At 49.6% G+C, this 16,382-nt stretch overlaps 1 protein-coding gene across 3 annotated transcripts in view; it reads right to left on the reverse strand.

Annotated features, from left to right (window-relative positions):
* LOC135260741 (SWI/SNF-related matrix-associated actin-dependent regulator of chromatin subfamily D member 3) overlaps positions 1-16,382 on the reverse strand; it is a 52,608-nt gene that overhangs the window by 17,119 nt on the left and 19,107 nt on the right. For 2 of the 3 annotated variants that reach the window (XM_064346227.1, XM_064346226.1), the window contains exons 2-4: positions 7,905-8,092; positions 6,093-6,182; positions 1,205-1,247 (exon numbers count right to left, since the gene is read on the reverse strand). In XM_064346227.1, the coding sequence (XP_064202297.1) occupies positions 1,205-1,247; positions 6,093-6,182; positions 7,905-8,092 (321 nt within the window). The remainder of the gene's footprint in view (positions 1-1,204; positions 1,248-6,092; positions 6,183-7,904; positions 8,093-16,382) is intronic. The other variant, XM_064346228.1, reaches the window with a different exon arrangement.

Genomic DNA, 16,382 nt, shown 5'->3' on the forward strand with positions numbered 1-16,382 from the left:
TGAGCCAAACTGGGCTGCGACCCAGAGAATGTCACACCGTACCTTTTCACTGCCCCCCTCCCGTCTCTTTCTCTCCATCTCTCTCTCTCTCTGTTTCTCTCTCCATTTGTGCGTCTGTCTGTCACCCCCCCCACCCCACACCACCCATTCACCTGCAAACAACCTCCACTTCGCCGTCTGAGGGGCGCAGCGCCGGGGGTCATTTTTATTATTTTTTTTTAATAAGCGTAAAACCGCCCGCGGTGAAAGAGGCCGCTTTTGGACCCCGACGAGGGGGGGGGGCGGAATGAAAGTGGTACCGCCCAACCCCAAATCACAATGTCCGTCCCCGAGAGAGAGAGAGAGAGAGAGAGACAGAGGGAGAGAGAGCGAGAAAGGGAGGGAGAGGGAGAGAGAGGTAGAGAGAGAGGGAGAGCGAGAGAGAGAGAGAGAGGTAGCGAGAGAGAGACAGAGAGGTAGAGTGGGAGAGAGACAGCGAGAGACAGCGAGAAAGGGAGAGAGGGAGAGAGAGAGAGAGAGGGAGAGCGAGAAAGGGAGAGAGAGGTAGAGAGAGAGAGGGAGAGCGAGAAAGGGAGAGAGAGGTAGAGAGAGAGAGAGAGAGAGAGAGAAAAACAAACCCAACAAAAACACCCTGAACGTGCAGAGGGAGGACGCGGCGGTGAGATCTGGATAATGGCGGTAAGTGAGGGGGGTCTGTCTGACGCCCCTCGGCGACGCCGCAGCGTTCACCAATCAGGCGTGTCCGCCTGCAAACCCCTCGGCAAACAAGCGGCTCCCGCCGTCCTCTCCCGGAACCCGCCCCGTGGTTTCGCCTCTAACGATCCATCCGATTTTCGCCAAATCGCCACGACCGCCCTGCATCCCCCCCTCGCGGCCAGCGACGGGTCCCTGAAACGCGCCCCCCCTCCCCAAATTCTCCCCCTGATGGTGTTTCACCACCGTCGCCCCTTAAATTCCCTGACCATCATCGCCCCCGCCGCTGGTATTTTAACAGCTCTCCGATTTTTTGGGACCTGCCGCATAGTCCCGTACCCACAAAAGAACCCCATCAACACCCGCCCCCACCACCTGCACACCCCCACTCCCACCTCACCTCAAAACCCCCACAATTGCAAAACATTATCTCCATGTTTCTTTCTGGCAAGCGCAAATGACAGGCAGACAAACGGAACGAACCAGGAGAAACAAACGGAAGGCACCTTACCCTCTGAGGGAGAATCTTGTCTGCCATTTTCCTTCTCTTGGCACTATGGAGAGAGGGGGGGGAAAAAGAGAGAGAAAGAAATAAAAAAAAAGAGCACGTTACTATGGTGACACATAGTGGAGTACACAGGCCATCTGCTAAATGACTGGGACACATCCAGACATTGTTCCCAGCTGTTTTTGCGGGTATCCGGAGAAGGAAGAGGGGAGAGCAGAGGAGAGGAGAGGGGGAAGAGGGAAGGAACGAGGGACCCACACCGTCATGCGGAGGAGCCCAGCCGCTGGGAGGGACTGAAGCGCAGCCGATTCGTCTCCACTCCTGCGCGGAGCTTCCGCGGGTTTGGCAGGGGGGCTCTCGGCTGGGGCGCGCGTGTGACGAAGTGTTTTGACGGCACTCTCTGCCGCCCCCCCCCCCCCTTACCCTCCACCCCCCCACCTCCTCGCCCCCCCCCCCCACCCGCATCTCTCTATCCTGTTTTCCGCCGCCTTTCCAGCTTTGCATTCTGGGTGCTTCGTGCCATCCACCGCCCGAGTTTGAGCTCTTTGCCTGCCGATGGTCCCTTTTCGATGCACTCCCAGTTCACCTTGGAAATCTGGAAAGCTTCTTCCGGAAAATTCCTCAACCGCACGGTCACTTCTCGATCCCTGGCCCTGTATTTGATCGCTCAAAACTGAAAGTCAATTTCTCCACCTTGGAAGTGACCTCAGCCACTGCACTGCTCATAAAACCTACATCCCAGCAAAAGCGCTCAGTCTGATCAGAGTTTTGAATGGGAAGATGATTCCCTGTGACCACAATGCAGTATCACTGGTTCTCAGTCATACAGCATGACGTCTAATAGCTCCCAGCAAAGTTTGAAGTTTGGGGACTGGTTTCAAAAAGCTCTCTCTGTTGCGTACTGCACCGTCACCGCACTGCAGTTCTGTCACCTCGTTTTATCCGCCATTTTGTTTTTAACGTTCTCTGAGCGACGCGGGCGCGGCCGTTGCAGGAAACCGCCGCTGCGCTGGAGCGGGAGGGCCTGGGGGGGGGACGTCGCCGAATCAATAAACCACGAGCCATCTGGAGTCTGCGCCCCGTGCTCGCTGGTAACCTCTCCCATGATCCTCCTTTCCTCCATCTCCCTTTCCCCTCTCCCAAACCCATCCCATAAGCCACAGCTCCTCTCGGGAGTCCTGGTGGAGGGGTGGGTACGGAGAGGGGGGGGGGGGGTCCCGTAGATGACCTCGAACGAGGAGCAACCGGGAAGAGCGCCGGGCCTCAATCCCTTCCGGTTCACGGGTCACTCGCGCGCACCAAGCGACCCGAAACCGCGGGACTGAATAATAGATGAAGCGAGCGAGAGGCCCGGCCGACGTACACCTGAGAGTTCTCAGACGGGACGTGTGAAGGAAGGAGAAACCCCGAACACTGCTCTTCGCTCTTCCCGTTTATTTTAAGCGCGTTCCAGCCAGCGTTTCGACCCTCAGGTCTCCCGTCGGGTCAGGCACGGATTTTCTACCTTAGTTCCCAGACAGGGACCAGGCCTTTGGTGTCTACAACCTCACAAAGACAATGTGTGGCAGAGATGATGTCTACAGACATGATGTGCAGGTGTCATGATGTTGCTCCCACTGCAAGGACATCCCAGAGCACATCTTTGGGGAAAATGCAGCAAGTTCAACCACAATTCCTTATAAGAAACTGAGAGTTCCTGTGGAATAGTACCGCTTCTTTGACAGAGAGCCAAATCTTTCAATGTTGCAAACAAGGAACTGACCATCAACAGCAGTGTATCCCCAACCCTGGTCCTGGAGAGCAACAAGTTCTGCTGGTTTTTCTTTTCACCTTAAAATCAGCACCCAATTCAGACCCAAAACACCAGGTGAGGTGAGTTACCTGCGTAATCAACTGCTCTAATTGATTAATGAAATGCAGTGTCACCATGGAAACCAGCAGACCCTGTAGCTCTCCAGGACCAGGGTTGGAGACCACTGACACAACAGGATCTGCAGATGAACTTTCATGCAGTTCCTGTGGTCGGAAGTGACTTGCATCCCAAATTAATTCTTAGCATAACTTGGGGAAATCAAATGAAGATATGGCGTTAGATCTAGGTCACGTGCCATTTGCAATTTGCAAAGGATAGAACTGGAGATACTGACATGGCATTGTCAGTTGGCCTGAGATACTGGCTAGCGTGTGAGGAAAACATACGTGGAGATGGCGTGACTGCCGCCCTTCAGGTCCCTGGACCTCACTCTGTCACGTGAAGCTGTGTTCCGTTCATCTGAAGCCATGTACACGTCCAACACGACCGCCTCTGAGCCCCCTCCCTCCCCCATCATTGTTCCAACAGAAAGGCTTCAAGGCAAATGGCCTTTCCTTGCTCCTTGAAGCACCGTGCTGCAAAGGGTGAATTTGAAAGGTCACGTTCTCCTGCTCGCTGTGTCGTGTGGCAACAGCGTTTTTGCGGGCTTCATCGTGTCAATGCGTGGGAGAGAAACAGAGGCTCCACAGCATGCCTCTGGCACATTCTGACACACAATGACTGTCGGGGGTCACATGTTTTGGTCAGGACCCGAGTGACCTTCTGACATCGCTGCAGAACAGAGAGAGCCAGGCGCTTGGCCTTGGGATACCACACAGCTCCCAGTTGCCGTGAAAGCAACAGCATGTTCGAGAAAGCGGTGGCATCTCCAATCTCCTGTGAAGGATCCCTTCAAGGTGTAAATATGTGCTCAGAATGTTCTTATCTGAACATTCTAAAGCTGATATAACAATCGCCGCTGGGTAATTGAAAGTACCGGAGTTCAGGAACGCCGGCTTAGGATTTTGAAAAATCATTCCAACAGTCGAGATGTTTCTGCGACGTTACGGAAATGCGGCGCGGGGCTCCGCTCAAACATTTCTTGAACAAAGAAGGTTGTTTAAACAGGTCCCTGTAATTCCAAGTCCTTGTTTTTTTTTTTGTGTAGTCTTTATTTTAGTCAAAGGACAATATTTACAAAGGGTACGCCCACTGACTTAAAGAAGCAATCTCATATTTAGTCGGCATCGCATGCTCCCCTGTTGTACCATAGCATGTCACCTGCAAAGTCTTGTGCAACATCGCACAGTCCTCCTATACACCATAACCTGTCACCTGCAAAGCCTTCAGCATGCCGTGGGGGGATAAGGGACAGACTGAAGACGAGCTGAAGCACTAGTAGACCCATGCAGTCCCCACACGTGTAGAGGCTTCACACCGGGACCAGACATGCAACTCAGAATGCAGGTGTGGAGGGAATGCTTGCACGGTTACTGACAGCAGGCGGTGATGCACCACGGTCAGGTGTGCCGCAGCCAGTCAACGAGACAAGCTGGTGCCCTCGACAGCATCCCCTAGTGCATGCTGTGGGACTTCCACCTCAGCAGCCATCGTGTTCGCCATTCCGACATCTGCCCCATTCAACCCACACAAACAAAGGCGGTGACTGAACAGAGGCTGGGCACAGGGGCACTTGGAAAACTGCCAAATCGGACCTCCTATGGCTGTACTGATGGCAGATCCTTCCGGTTTCTAGCTGTCATGGATCAGTTCAAGTCATCTCATTCAACCGCTGCAGAAATATGATCAGAATGACGCAGCCGTGTATGTAGATCTCACTAGGATTACGTGAGCTCCTTGGCTCTGAAGAAGCTTTTAAAAGCTCTTGGTTTCGGTTTACTGTATCTATCCGATTTATTGATGGGGCGTTGCATGTCAGACAGTGACAAACAGGGCCCTACAGTCGGAAGGTTTTATTCCCAAGCAGGTCTCCTGCTCTTATAAGCTCGGGATAATAATAGGATAATACTAGTAATATCTTTTAATAATAGTAATACATTTGTTTAGCACCTTTCGTACGACACGTCTCAACTAACATCTCTTTACAAGAGCATTGCTCCTTGATCAGCATGACAAAACAGAGCACCTGTTCAGGTTTACTTTTATTATTAGTTGGGTAATTATCACACTCACAGGTATTGGATTGTTTATATATGGTCAGGTTAATGTTTCCAGATGCAGAAAGGCCTAAGCAGAGAGGAATTCATCCACCGCTGCATCAACATGATCTTGGTCTAAGGACCTGAAGGACACAACGCCACCTTCCTAACAAATGTCCCCTCATATGAGAGAACGGAATGTGAATTGTGAAAAATGCCGTGCGGTATGCACACATATTGTACATCACTTTGGATAAAAGCGTCCGCCAAATAAATGTAATGTAATGTTGTGTAAAATCAGTGGTTTAAAACGGATAGCTCACTTTTCAAAAAAAAAAAAAAAAAATTCACTTTTAGATCCAGGCAAGTGTATTTTCACACTTTAGACCGCAGACTCCTGAATGCCTTGATACCACCCATTGAAATATCCTTCACGGCATCCTTCAACTGTCCTTCATATTTAGTTGAAAACAAACAGAATGAAATAATATAAAAAATACTGGGTATAAATGCTATGCTCCCAGGTTCGGAGTGATTGCATGCCTTGTTTTCATTCACATACAAAATATTTAAGAGACACTCCATCATACCATAGAGAACATGCTGTACACTAACCACATTCTCATAATAGACAAAAATGTGCAAAAATGCAGTGACTGTCTAAGGTAATCAAATGAAATAACAAATCGCTACTGTAATGTTAAACGCCACACTAATGATGCTGTTCTTCAGTTCACCAAGACTGAAGGCCGACCTGGTTAAGCTCTGTTCGAAATATAAGCACTGTTAATATCGCCCACTACTGGGGAGAGTAGGAAAGACATGCGTATGGGTTTGTAAGCGTCCAGTGGTAAAGTGAGTGGGGGAAGAGAGGGTGGGGGGGAGGACTTGGGCAGGGCAAAACTGATAAAACTGACATGCATCAGAGGTAAAGTCCTACTTGGATCCAAGCGTGGGATCTGATTGGGCATCTCTCATGTCCATCTGCCTTGCTGCGATCTCATTGGCTCCAGGGAATCCCACTGGTTTCCTAAGGGTTGACGGGATTTGAAGCGGTTCTGATTAGAGGGTGACGTTACAAGGCGGAGGCAAGCAGGAGTCCAGGCTACACACTCAGTGCGTGAGAGGTCCTTCTATGTGTGTGTGTGTGTGTGTGTGCACGCATGTGTGTGTGGGGCTATGTCTGTAAGAGTCATATACCTGATGGGACTCCTTATTTGACTGAGGGCATCATGCTTCAATTGTTTGCCCAGGGATAATATGAAACGTAAACAGACAGTCAGTCAGCCAGACGGACAGCTAGACAGACAGACAGACAGACAGACAGACGAGTGTATGGGAACTGGAGGCCCAGTGAACTCGCAAACCAAAACAACCCTAATCCTTCTGAACTGAACTGAAACTGGGGGCATCAGATAACTATGCACACCACCGGAATATGCAAATCTACGGGTGGCAAAAGGGCTGCGATTGGTGCAGCATGTTAACATTGCAAGGGCGGGCCCAAGGAAAACTCTTGATGATCTGACAGGCCGAATGAAGCTCCTGACAGACGGTTAAAGGCAACGAATCACAAACCGGATGACAGGCTGAAAACAGCTGAGGCAAGTAACCCGCATGTCAACAAGAGACAAAAGGCAGCTGTTCTCCGCGTGTACATGGCAGCCCAAAAAATGCACACTTGGACTAAGACCATTGATCTTGTCCAAGGTTACACCATGTAGCTTTTGTAGAGATATTTTTAGAATAAAGAGATTGAGGCATTAATGCCATAAATGCAGCTTACTTCGCATTTCAGAACTACGCCACCCCGTTTAACAAAACGGGCACTTGACCAGAATTAAACACGTTAACGTGGAACATAATCGAGGCCAGTTGCACTCTGCGAGTGGCTAAATGATTCTCCTTGTTTACAGTCTTCATTTTCAATGTCCAAATCAATGGGCATTCAGCAGATGCCCGGATAGTGAAGGTGTGCGTGTGGGCGTGCGGCTTCACCCAGGGGAGGTCAGGGGGTGCGGAGGTGCTGGTGAACACTTGACCGGCGGGGTCAGCGGTTGGCGGATCGATACCGCGGCTCAGCGTGGCCGGAGGCGGGAGGAGGCGCGGTTTCGGCGGCGTGCTATCGATCTGCCCAGCGACTATCTGCCAGCCTCTCCGCGATTGGCTCAGGGCACCGAAACCAAACGAGGACGTGCAGCGAGAGAAAACCGAGAGTCCCGAGGAGCGATTAGCATTAGCATTAGCGACCTCGGCGGCAACCGAGGCGGGACGGGTTCAGTCGGCAGGGTGGTCCCCGCTGCCCAGCACGATAGCGCCCCCTCTGGTCAAACAGGGGCCTTGCGGCACAATGGCGCTTCCAGTACAGGAAGTGCAGACCTCACCTCAGAAGTGGCAGCGTTTTTTCTGGCTTCACGCTTGCTGGTCTGCACCCTTTCGATTGGATAACCGACGTGACAGTGATAGGACGGGCTCGCAAATTTGATTGGACGATCCAAATAGGCGAGTGGCGAATTAGGATTTCATTTGAAACAGAGACAGAGAGAGATGTGTTTAGCGGTGAAAACCAGAAAAGCTGGAGAGGGTGGGAAAAGAGAGGGAATCAGACACAGGCGGCCGAGCAGACCAGAAAGCAAAGTGAAAGGCGGGAGGCGGGGCTTGGCAATCAGGGGCCAATGACAGACAGCCATGGAATGACAGGCAGGCGCTGGGCCGACACAGAGCCCCGGCGGGCAGGCTCAGGCAGACTCACTTTCTGGCCCGGTTCTGGACGGACTGCTGCTGGACCTGCTGGGACGTCGCGGGCCGCTTGCGGCTGGCCTCCATCACCGGGTTGGGGATGCCGGGCCGCACCGAGGGGCTCCCTCCGTACGGCGGGCCGGGGGGCCCCATCGGAGCCCCCTGATGTGGCATCCGCGCTCCAGAGGGTATTCCCGGACGCTGCAGCGGGAGGAAATTCGGGGTCAAGGAACAGCGGGGACGGAACATCGCAGATACACACACACAAATGCATGCGCTGCGCCGAGAGCAGCAATTCAGATGCGAAGTGCAGCCGACGGGACCAACAATGACACGCGGTCCTCAAGTGAACTTAGCGACTATTGAGAGCGAAAAAGAAAAAAAAAACACCACACGCCCGGTGGATAAAGGGAAGAAAAAGCACTTGTGTTTCATGGCGCCTCATAAACAGATTACAGAGCAAGGCCAAATACTCCATCACAAGCAATGTGACAAAGACGAAAACTTTCCGTGTCATCGCACCCTTTTTCAGAACTTTCCCGAACAGCTCTTCCTATTGGCGAACGCAGAAATGTAGAGCTTTCTATTGGTGGCAAGAAAATGGAATTCAACATGTGAGGTGAGGAGGTCACGCGCTCATATTTCACCATGACAACAATCTGTTGAGAGTGAAGCACAGAGGGATACAGGACATAGCAGGGCCCTTAAGATCTTAAGGCAGTGAAAACCACAGAGCAGTGGCACCATTTCTCCATCAGCTCCATGGGTCGCTTGAAACAAACGGGCATTATAAGTTGCCCTCATTGCAGGCAAACAGCAGGACACTGGTATGCTTTACAATCTGCAGCCAGGCAAATTTCTAGCTCCGCCCATAAAGTTGAAGAACGCCCCACCCACCATGACCATAATGTGTAACTCGAGGAACCAAAAAAAAAGAAAAAGCTTTGATGTCATGCCAGAGAGGCCTGGCCACCCCCTTCATCTCCCTCGGCAACCCCCCCGATGCCCCCTGCCTTTAATGCCTTGGGGAACAGCTGCTAACACCTGCCGCTGTCACTCCTGATCGTTTGGAGCTGGAGACCGCTGATCCGTCTGCTGAGCTCCCATTGGCCGATGAGCAGTAGCAGCAGAGGGCTCCATTGAGCATGGCGGTACTTTTGTTAGTCAGACCAGTCATTCAGAACCCCATTCAGTGGGCACACTCCTTGGGTACAATACGAGGCATCTGTACCCTTTCCTGTTCATCGCTCAATGGTTTTTCTTTTGTTTTGTACACACCTAGTCCACCTCTCACCCTGCTCAAAGTTTTGGATGCACTCCTTTGAGCGTCCCTGTTCCCCCATTTTTAGAGCCGCAAACATAAAAGCACTTACTCCGACTACAGCTGACTACAATCATAGTCTATGCACTACTTACACACCGTTCCAGTGAGTATAGTATGTACTTGCATAGAACAGGTACAGTGTGTATGCACATATTGCACATTTAAACAATAATCTGAACGGTTCAACAGCTCACTGGAAAATATATCGCTGAATTATTAGTTCCATGTGCTTCGTAATATGATTACTGCAGAAAAATATATGATGGGGAACAATACCTTGTGCTCCAAGTTCTGTATTTCACAGCATAAAGGCCGATTGGCCATATTATCATCTGAAAAGGCATCACTTTTATTACAGCGGAAGGGAGCCGTGGCTAATGCGTTTTACAACAACGTCCTTGTGAGAGACCGCAGGTGAGAGCCTGTGCCAAATACAATAAACTAACTATAACAAATATGAACTGAGTTTTCTATAAGTCAACGTGGTGGAATCACGCAGGGGTTAACTGTAAGGGATATTTCAGTCTCCTTAAACGGAGCAGACCCGTCACATCGTAGTTTTAAGAGCAGCGTTATGTTGCCCAAAAGTTCAGTGCGGCAACGCATAATAACGCACATAAATATACTATAAAGTATGACTAGTGGCCAGGAAAGCCCTTTAATAATATAAAAAGTGGCATTTCAAAACACACCACAAGCTTCACAAGTTCATTGAGAAACTGGATCTCATTTGGATCTCACTTTCTATTGGTAAGCGACTTGTTCCTTTTATGGGTGCGTACCAATATTAAAATGCTAAACTGAAGTTCTCAGAGGGTAAGGAATTTTTAATTCATCTGGTAGCCCAATATGTTGTTCCCGTAGCAACGTACTGTTTCGCATATCGGAACCTGCAGCCCTACCGATTTGACAGCCCTTTCAGTGTTTTATGGGGAATATGCCAGATTTCACACAAAAAAAGGTTTCATCATACAAGCTCCATTTTGAAATACATTTGAAGATCATATTGAATTTTGCTATGAATTTTGGCCCCATGCTGAGTTGGACATCGGTCAGAAAAGAGCATTTCATCAGTGCCCATGGAAGTTGCAGATGCAGATGCAGATTCTCAAATTACAGCGTTCCAGAAATGCGGCATAAACGCATTGTGTCATAAGTTCTCAGACTCCGTCCCCAAGGGCCCCCTGTGTACAGTATGCTGGTTCTGCTCCAACCACAGTTGCAACCCCCGAATTGCAACAAGCCGTTAATTGTTCTTAATGGGACATTTTTAATGTCTATTCACCCTTTTAATGCCATATTATGTCATAAATAGCAGCACATGGCCACAAAGATAAATGTCCCATATTCACAGCCCAGCACTCGCAATCAGTCAGATCTGACAATAAATCCCTTTAGAAAGAGGTTACATTTTTAATGAATCAAATTACAGACCAACAGATGAAACTGGTGGGGTCCAAAACTGCTGTGTGGGCACCTGGCCACTGACAGTAAACCATTTTCAGAAAATTAAGAGCTAGGCAGAGAAAACAGCTATGAGTCAAACCCTCACTGTGTTGAAGGGTTTAAAGAAAAACTAAAAACTACGAGAAAAACTTTAATCATGTTTTCAAAACCCACAACTGAGAAAGGAATGACCTTACTCAATCATGTTATTCAAATAAAATGTATTTGAATTGAATATCAACATTCATGTTACGATGTTAAACAGAAAATCTGCTATTCCAGATCATTTGAAACTACCATGGCCCTTTACGGTGCAAGAACAATATGTGATGAGAATGTTTTCAACTGAACATTCTAAGGCTGATGTAACAATCACTGCTGGAATGCTACATCAATGACACTGGAACAATATTACAAATAGCCTAGCTGCTCTCCAAAGGGTTATGAGTATCTACATACCCTCCATGGTGTTTTTAATGACTAATTACAAATATCAGGGGATGCTCACAGTAAGTTTGTACGTGATACGCCAGGGATGTTTTCTGTGACTTTGACACAAATTATTCAGAACAATGCTATTTCGCTAAGACAGTCTGAGGAATGTTCTCATCACAAAGTTATCTCATAACCAACAAAAAAACTACAATCTAATCACTGCGTTCCCTAGAATCTACTGAATGTCTTCGCTCACAGTATGTTCCTGAAACTTTTCATCGTAGCTGGGCTCAAAGAGATAACCGGCAAAGACACAATATTCCTTTAAAAAAATCTGTATATATCGTATTATACAGTGATCTTCAACAATTATTTTGTTAAAATTGCAACGCATTACGAAATGCCCATGCATACGTTCTGTCAGGTGGTTTCGTTAAAGCTGTTAAGTACTTTGAGCCGAACGTCTGAAGCCAAGAGGAGAGGTTCAGCTTTTCTTATCAGCAGTTCTGATCAGTTAAGGAGGCAGTGATGTCAGCAATGGGCCATGAGTGCCGTGGCAACGAGATAAATAACGAGCACCTCCTGACATTCCTCCAGAGGCGAAGAAACCAAAACTTAAAACTGCTTCATTGCATGAGTGTGGGCATGTGTGTGTGTGGGCACACGTGTGTGCATGTGCGCGTGAGTGTGGACGTGTGTGAGTGTGCACATGTGTGCACATGTGTGTGCTGTGTGTGTGTGTGTGTGTGTGGGAGTGGGCGTGTGTGAGTGCACACATGCATGTGTGTGTGTGTGTGTGTGTGTGTGGGTGTGGGCGTGTGTGAGTGCACACATGCATGTGTGTGTGTGTGTGTGTGTGGGTGTGGGCGTGTGTGAGTGCACACATGCATGTGTGTGTGTGTGTGTGTGTGTGTGGGTGTGGGCGTGTGTGAGTGCACACAAACATGTGTGTGTGTGTGTGTGTGTGTGGGTGTGGGCTTGTGTGAGTGCACACATGCATGTGTGTGTGTGCGCCTGTCACAGACAGCGCTGTCAGTCTCACGGCTGTCACCAGGCTCGCGCAGCTGTGCGTTTCCCCCCCCACCCCACCCCCCCCTGGCTGAGAGGTCGCGGTCGGCTCCCGGTGGCCCTGAGGAAGGCAGGGGAGTCTGGTTACCTTGAGCAGATCCTGCCCTCTCCCCCAGTGCCGCCGCTATCTCCCACCACAGGAATTCACGCCGGCTAAATTCCGGGGGCTCGGCCAAACCACTGAAGGCTTCGCCAAAGGAGCACCGCCACAAAGGGCTAACGCCACACTCATTTACCATGACGATGATGATCCGAAAACGACAAAAATAAATCAGCGATCATTTGATTAGGTCTGAAATAAATTCCGAGCAATAAGTTGCAGTGCGCGACAACCGATCGCCGTCGTCGTCAACGTCAGCATTTTGCAGACTCCCTAAGCCAAGAAAAGTGAAAAATGACACAAATAAATTAGTGATCGTTTGATTAGGTCTGAAATACATTACATTACACTACAGTACAGGCGTTTGGCAGACGCTCTTATCCAGAGCGACGTACAACAAAGTGTATAACCATAACCAGGAACAAGTGTGTCGAAAACCCTAGAGAGAAGAAATAAATTAGTAAAATAAATTAGTTACGGTGTGCGATAATTGAATAACAGATAACGCACAGTTGTAGGAAGCTGAAGATTATGAGCCCATATTTTAGTATGACACAGTTACTGCACAGTGGGTAGGGTCTGGGCTCATGACTGTAAACTGTGAGACAGGACTGTGTGTTTACCGCCTGGCCCAGGTAGATAAATGGTAAATGGACTACATTTATATAGTGCTTTTATCCAAAGCGCTTTACAATTGATGCCTTTCATTCACTCATTCACACACACACTAACACACCAATGGTGAAAGGCTGCCATGCACGGTACCAATCAGCTCGTTGGGAGCAATTGGGGGTTAGGTGTCTTGCTCAGGGACACTTCGACATGCCCAGGGCGGGGATCAAACCAGCAACCCTCCGACTGCCAGACAAACGCTCTTACCTCCTGAGCTATGTCGCCCCGTTCAGGTCTATTTTGAAAATGTGACAAAGCCTGGGTAGTTACTCAGAGCAAACACTAAGATCCCAAATGGGAGGGGTGGGTACATCCTCTTCACTCCGACCTCTTATCCCCTGACCTTCCTAAATTTCAAACTGAACTGAAGCCAGAGGATGGGTCTTTGCCCAGATGGCACCTCTCCCCAAGAATCGGAGAACTATGGGAAACAGTCTAAACATGGCTTCAGTGGTGCTATCAGCACATGGGCAAAGAGCTTCACCACAGAGGCAGAACTAAGACTACAGTCCTACTGACCGACCTCCAGGAGTCTGGACTGCAGCAAGTACTCCATTACATTACATTCATTTGGCAGACGCTTTTATCCAAAGCGACGTACAAAAAAGTGCATTTCATGGTCGTAGACAACTGCTGAACACGGGTTCAGTAAGGTACAATTACTTATTTTGTACAGCTATTTCTACTCCAGACTGCAGCAGAAAAAAACTAGGGGCTCACACACATACAAGGATTAATTGATGCCAAATGTTGCATAAGTATAAGTAGTGTACCATGATATGCCTGATTTACAGATAAAGCCCCTTTATTTTCCTGTCAATTCAGGAATAAATAAACATGAAGAGATTATGCTCCAGCAGCAGGTTAAGAACTAGTGAGATAGATAATCAAACAAGGAAGTTTTTGGAAAAACAGCCCTCTGGCCCTTCTGTGTCGACGGGGAAGGTTTATTTGGGATTCTCGTTCCTTAACTCGCTTAATTAAAAAGTGTGGGGTTCTCAAACAAGGCAGCAAACAGCCGAACTCCACCGCTGCCGTGAGAATTTCGGCGGCTGCCTCCCGCCCCCGCCTACCTCACGACGGGCCGTCCAATTAGGGGGCCGGGGCGCAGACGGCGCCCCGAGCGCCGATCCGCGATCCGCCGCGGCAACCTCGACCCAAAAAAAAAACAAAAAAACCAGACTCCAAAAAAGAGCCGAGACAGACCCAGGGGCGTCGCTCTGGGGGACCGTCTACCCGCGCCCAATTAGCGCGCCCCGCGCGGCTCGCGGCGCTGCGCTAGCTAGCATCCAATTCACACAAAGAGCCCGTAAGATCTCCCCAGTCACGACGGCCCCAAAACACTGGAGACCTTTTTCCGCGCCGGCTTTTTTAAAAAAAAAACGCCGGCTAATTAGAGAGGCTCCCCCCCCCCCCGTCGCACCGCCGTAGCCTTCGGCGACGGGACGCGCCGCGACATTCCTTGGAGCCTTCCGGTGTTCCGGAGTGATAATGGAGCGGAATCTCATTATTTTGGATTCCCTCTGTCGACTGCGCCGCCTTTGTAGCGTAGTTTGTTCAGCGCCTCTTGTATATTATCGTGTCTTCGCCCCCCCCCTTCCCCCCCCCAGCGGAATACGATTAAGAACCAGCGTGGGCCTGTTAATACGCCGTTATACGAGACAGCGGGTACAGCGACAGCGATCCTGAAAATGATGGATCTGACAGACATTACGAGACTGTGCACTGAGATGACAGTACAGCCCTCTCACCCCCTCCCCGCCCGGAACCCCCAGAAAAGAATAAATCAAGCAACTAGGACAAAAAGCAAACAGGAAGCAATACAACCTCAGACAAGTTAAGATTTTCAAAGTAGTCAGCCAACTGGATAGGAAGGCACTCTAACATGTGTAATGTGGATGTATGATGGCTTAAGGTAAACAAAGAATTGATCATATCTGACCAAGAAAAATATTTATTTTACATTACATTACATTACAGTGCATTACATCACAATCACTTACCATACACTCCTATCTAGAGTGATGTACAAAACTGTGGAATATCATTCTCAACTCTCAGGACCTATTAAAATTAGGCCCGTTAAAAATCAATATGTGTAATGTTAGCCTAACAAATAACCAAACAAGTTGCACTGCAACTGAAGAAAGGACCACCGGACAGATAACTTGTGTTTACACAGTTACAACCAGAACATTCTTTTAAGATGGTAGCGTGGCTCAAATGACAGGCCCCATCACAAATGATCTGTGGCAACCACAGGCATGCAAACAGCGAAAGAACCAAGGTTTTAATCTCAGCTGCTGAAGCAAATCGTCGAAATGAAAAACTAAAGCTTTCCTTTGAAACTGCAGCTGAAATGACCTCCGCTGCTTTCTTCTCACACAGAGACCACAGCAGTGAACGTGACCTAGCCTCCTAATGTTCAGTTGTCATACTGGGCTGCTGGGCTGTGCGGGTACATTTTGCTGCCATGATGGCCTACTCAAGTAGTAACCCAGTAGTGTTACAACCCTCCCTCTACACACCCAGCTACACTCCACCCAGTAGTGCTACAACCCTCCCTCTACACACCCAGCTACGCTCCACCCAGTAGTGTTACAACCCTCCCTCTACACACCCAGCTATGCTCCACCCAGCAGTGCTACAACCCTCCCTCTACACACCCAGCTATGCTCCACCCAGTAGTGTTACAACCATCCCTCTACACACCCAGCTATGCTCCACCCAGTAGTGTTACAACCATCCCTCTACACACCCAGCTATGCTCCACCCAGTAGTGTTACAACCCTCCCTCTACACACCCAGCTACGCTCCACCCAGTAGTGTTACAACCCTCCCTCTACACACCCAGCTACGCTCCACCCAGCAGTGCTACAACCCTCCCTCTACACACCCAGCTACGCTCCACCCTGTGGTGCTGTGGCCACAGCTGCCATTGGTGCAGCCAGGGCTGAAATCCAGTGTTATTAAGCAGCCGCCCTGCAGTCCCGCAAATGGAAAATTGCAGCCGCCATGCCAAATTACACAGGCAGCAGAGCAGGAGTCCTTCAGCAGGCGAAACGAGGCTGCATAAAAGAGCAGAACTGCGTCTCCGTCGCGATATGGGGCTGCTTCCACTCTGCATAAAAGAGCAGAACTGCGTCTCCGTCGCGATATGGGGCCGCTTCCACTCCGCATAAAAGAGCAGAACTGCGTCTCCGTCGCGATATGGGGCTGCTGCCACTCTGCATAAAAGAGCAGAACTGCGTCTCCGTCGCGATATGGGGCCGCTTCCACTCTGCATAAAGGAGCAGAACTGCGTCTCCGTCGCGATATGGGGCCGCTTCAACTCTGCATAAAAGAGCAGAACTGTGTCTCCGTCGCGACATGGGGCCGCTTCCACTCTGCGTAAAAGAGCAGAACTGTGTCTCCGTCGCGACATGGGGCCACTGTCACTCTGCATA

Source organism: Anguilla rostrata, chromosome 8 (genome assembly GCF_018555375.3).
Source record: "Anguilla rostrata isolate EN2019 chromosome 8, ASM1855537v3, whole genome shotgun sequence".
NCBI lineage: Eukaryota > Metazoa > Chordata > Actinopteri > Anguilliformes > Anguillidae > Anguilla > Anguilla rostrata.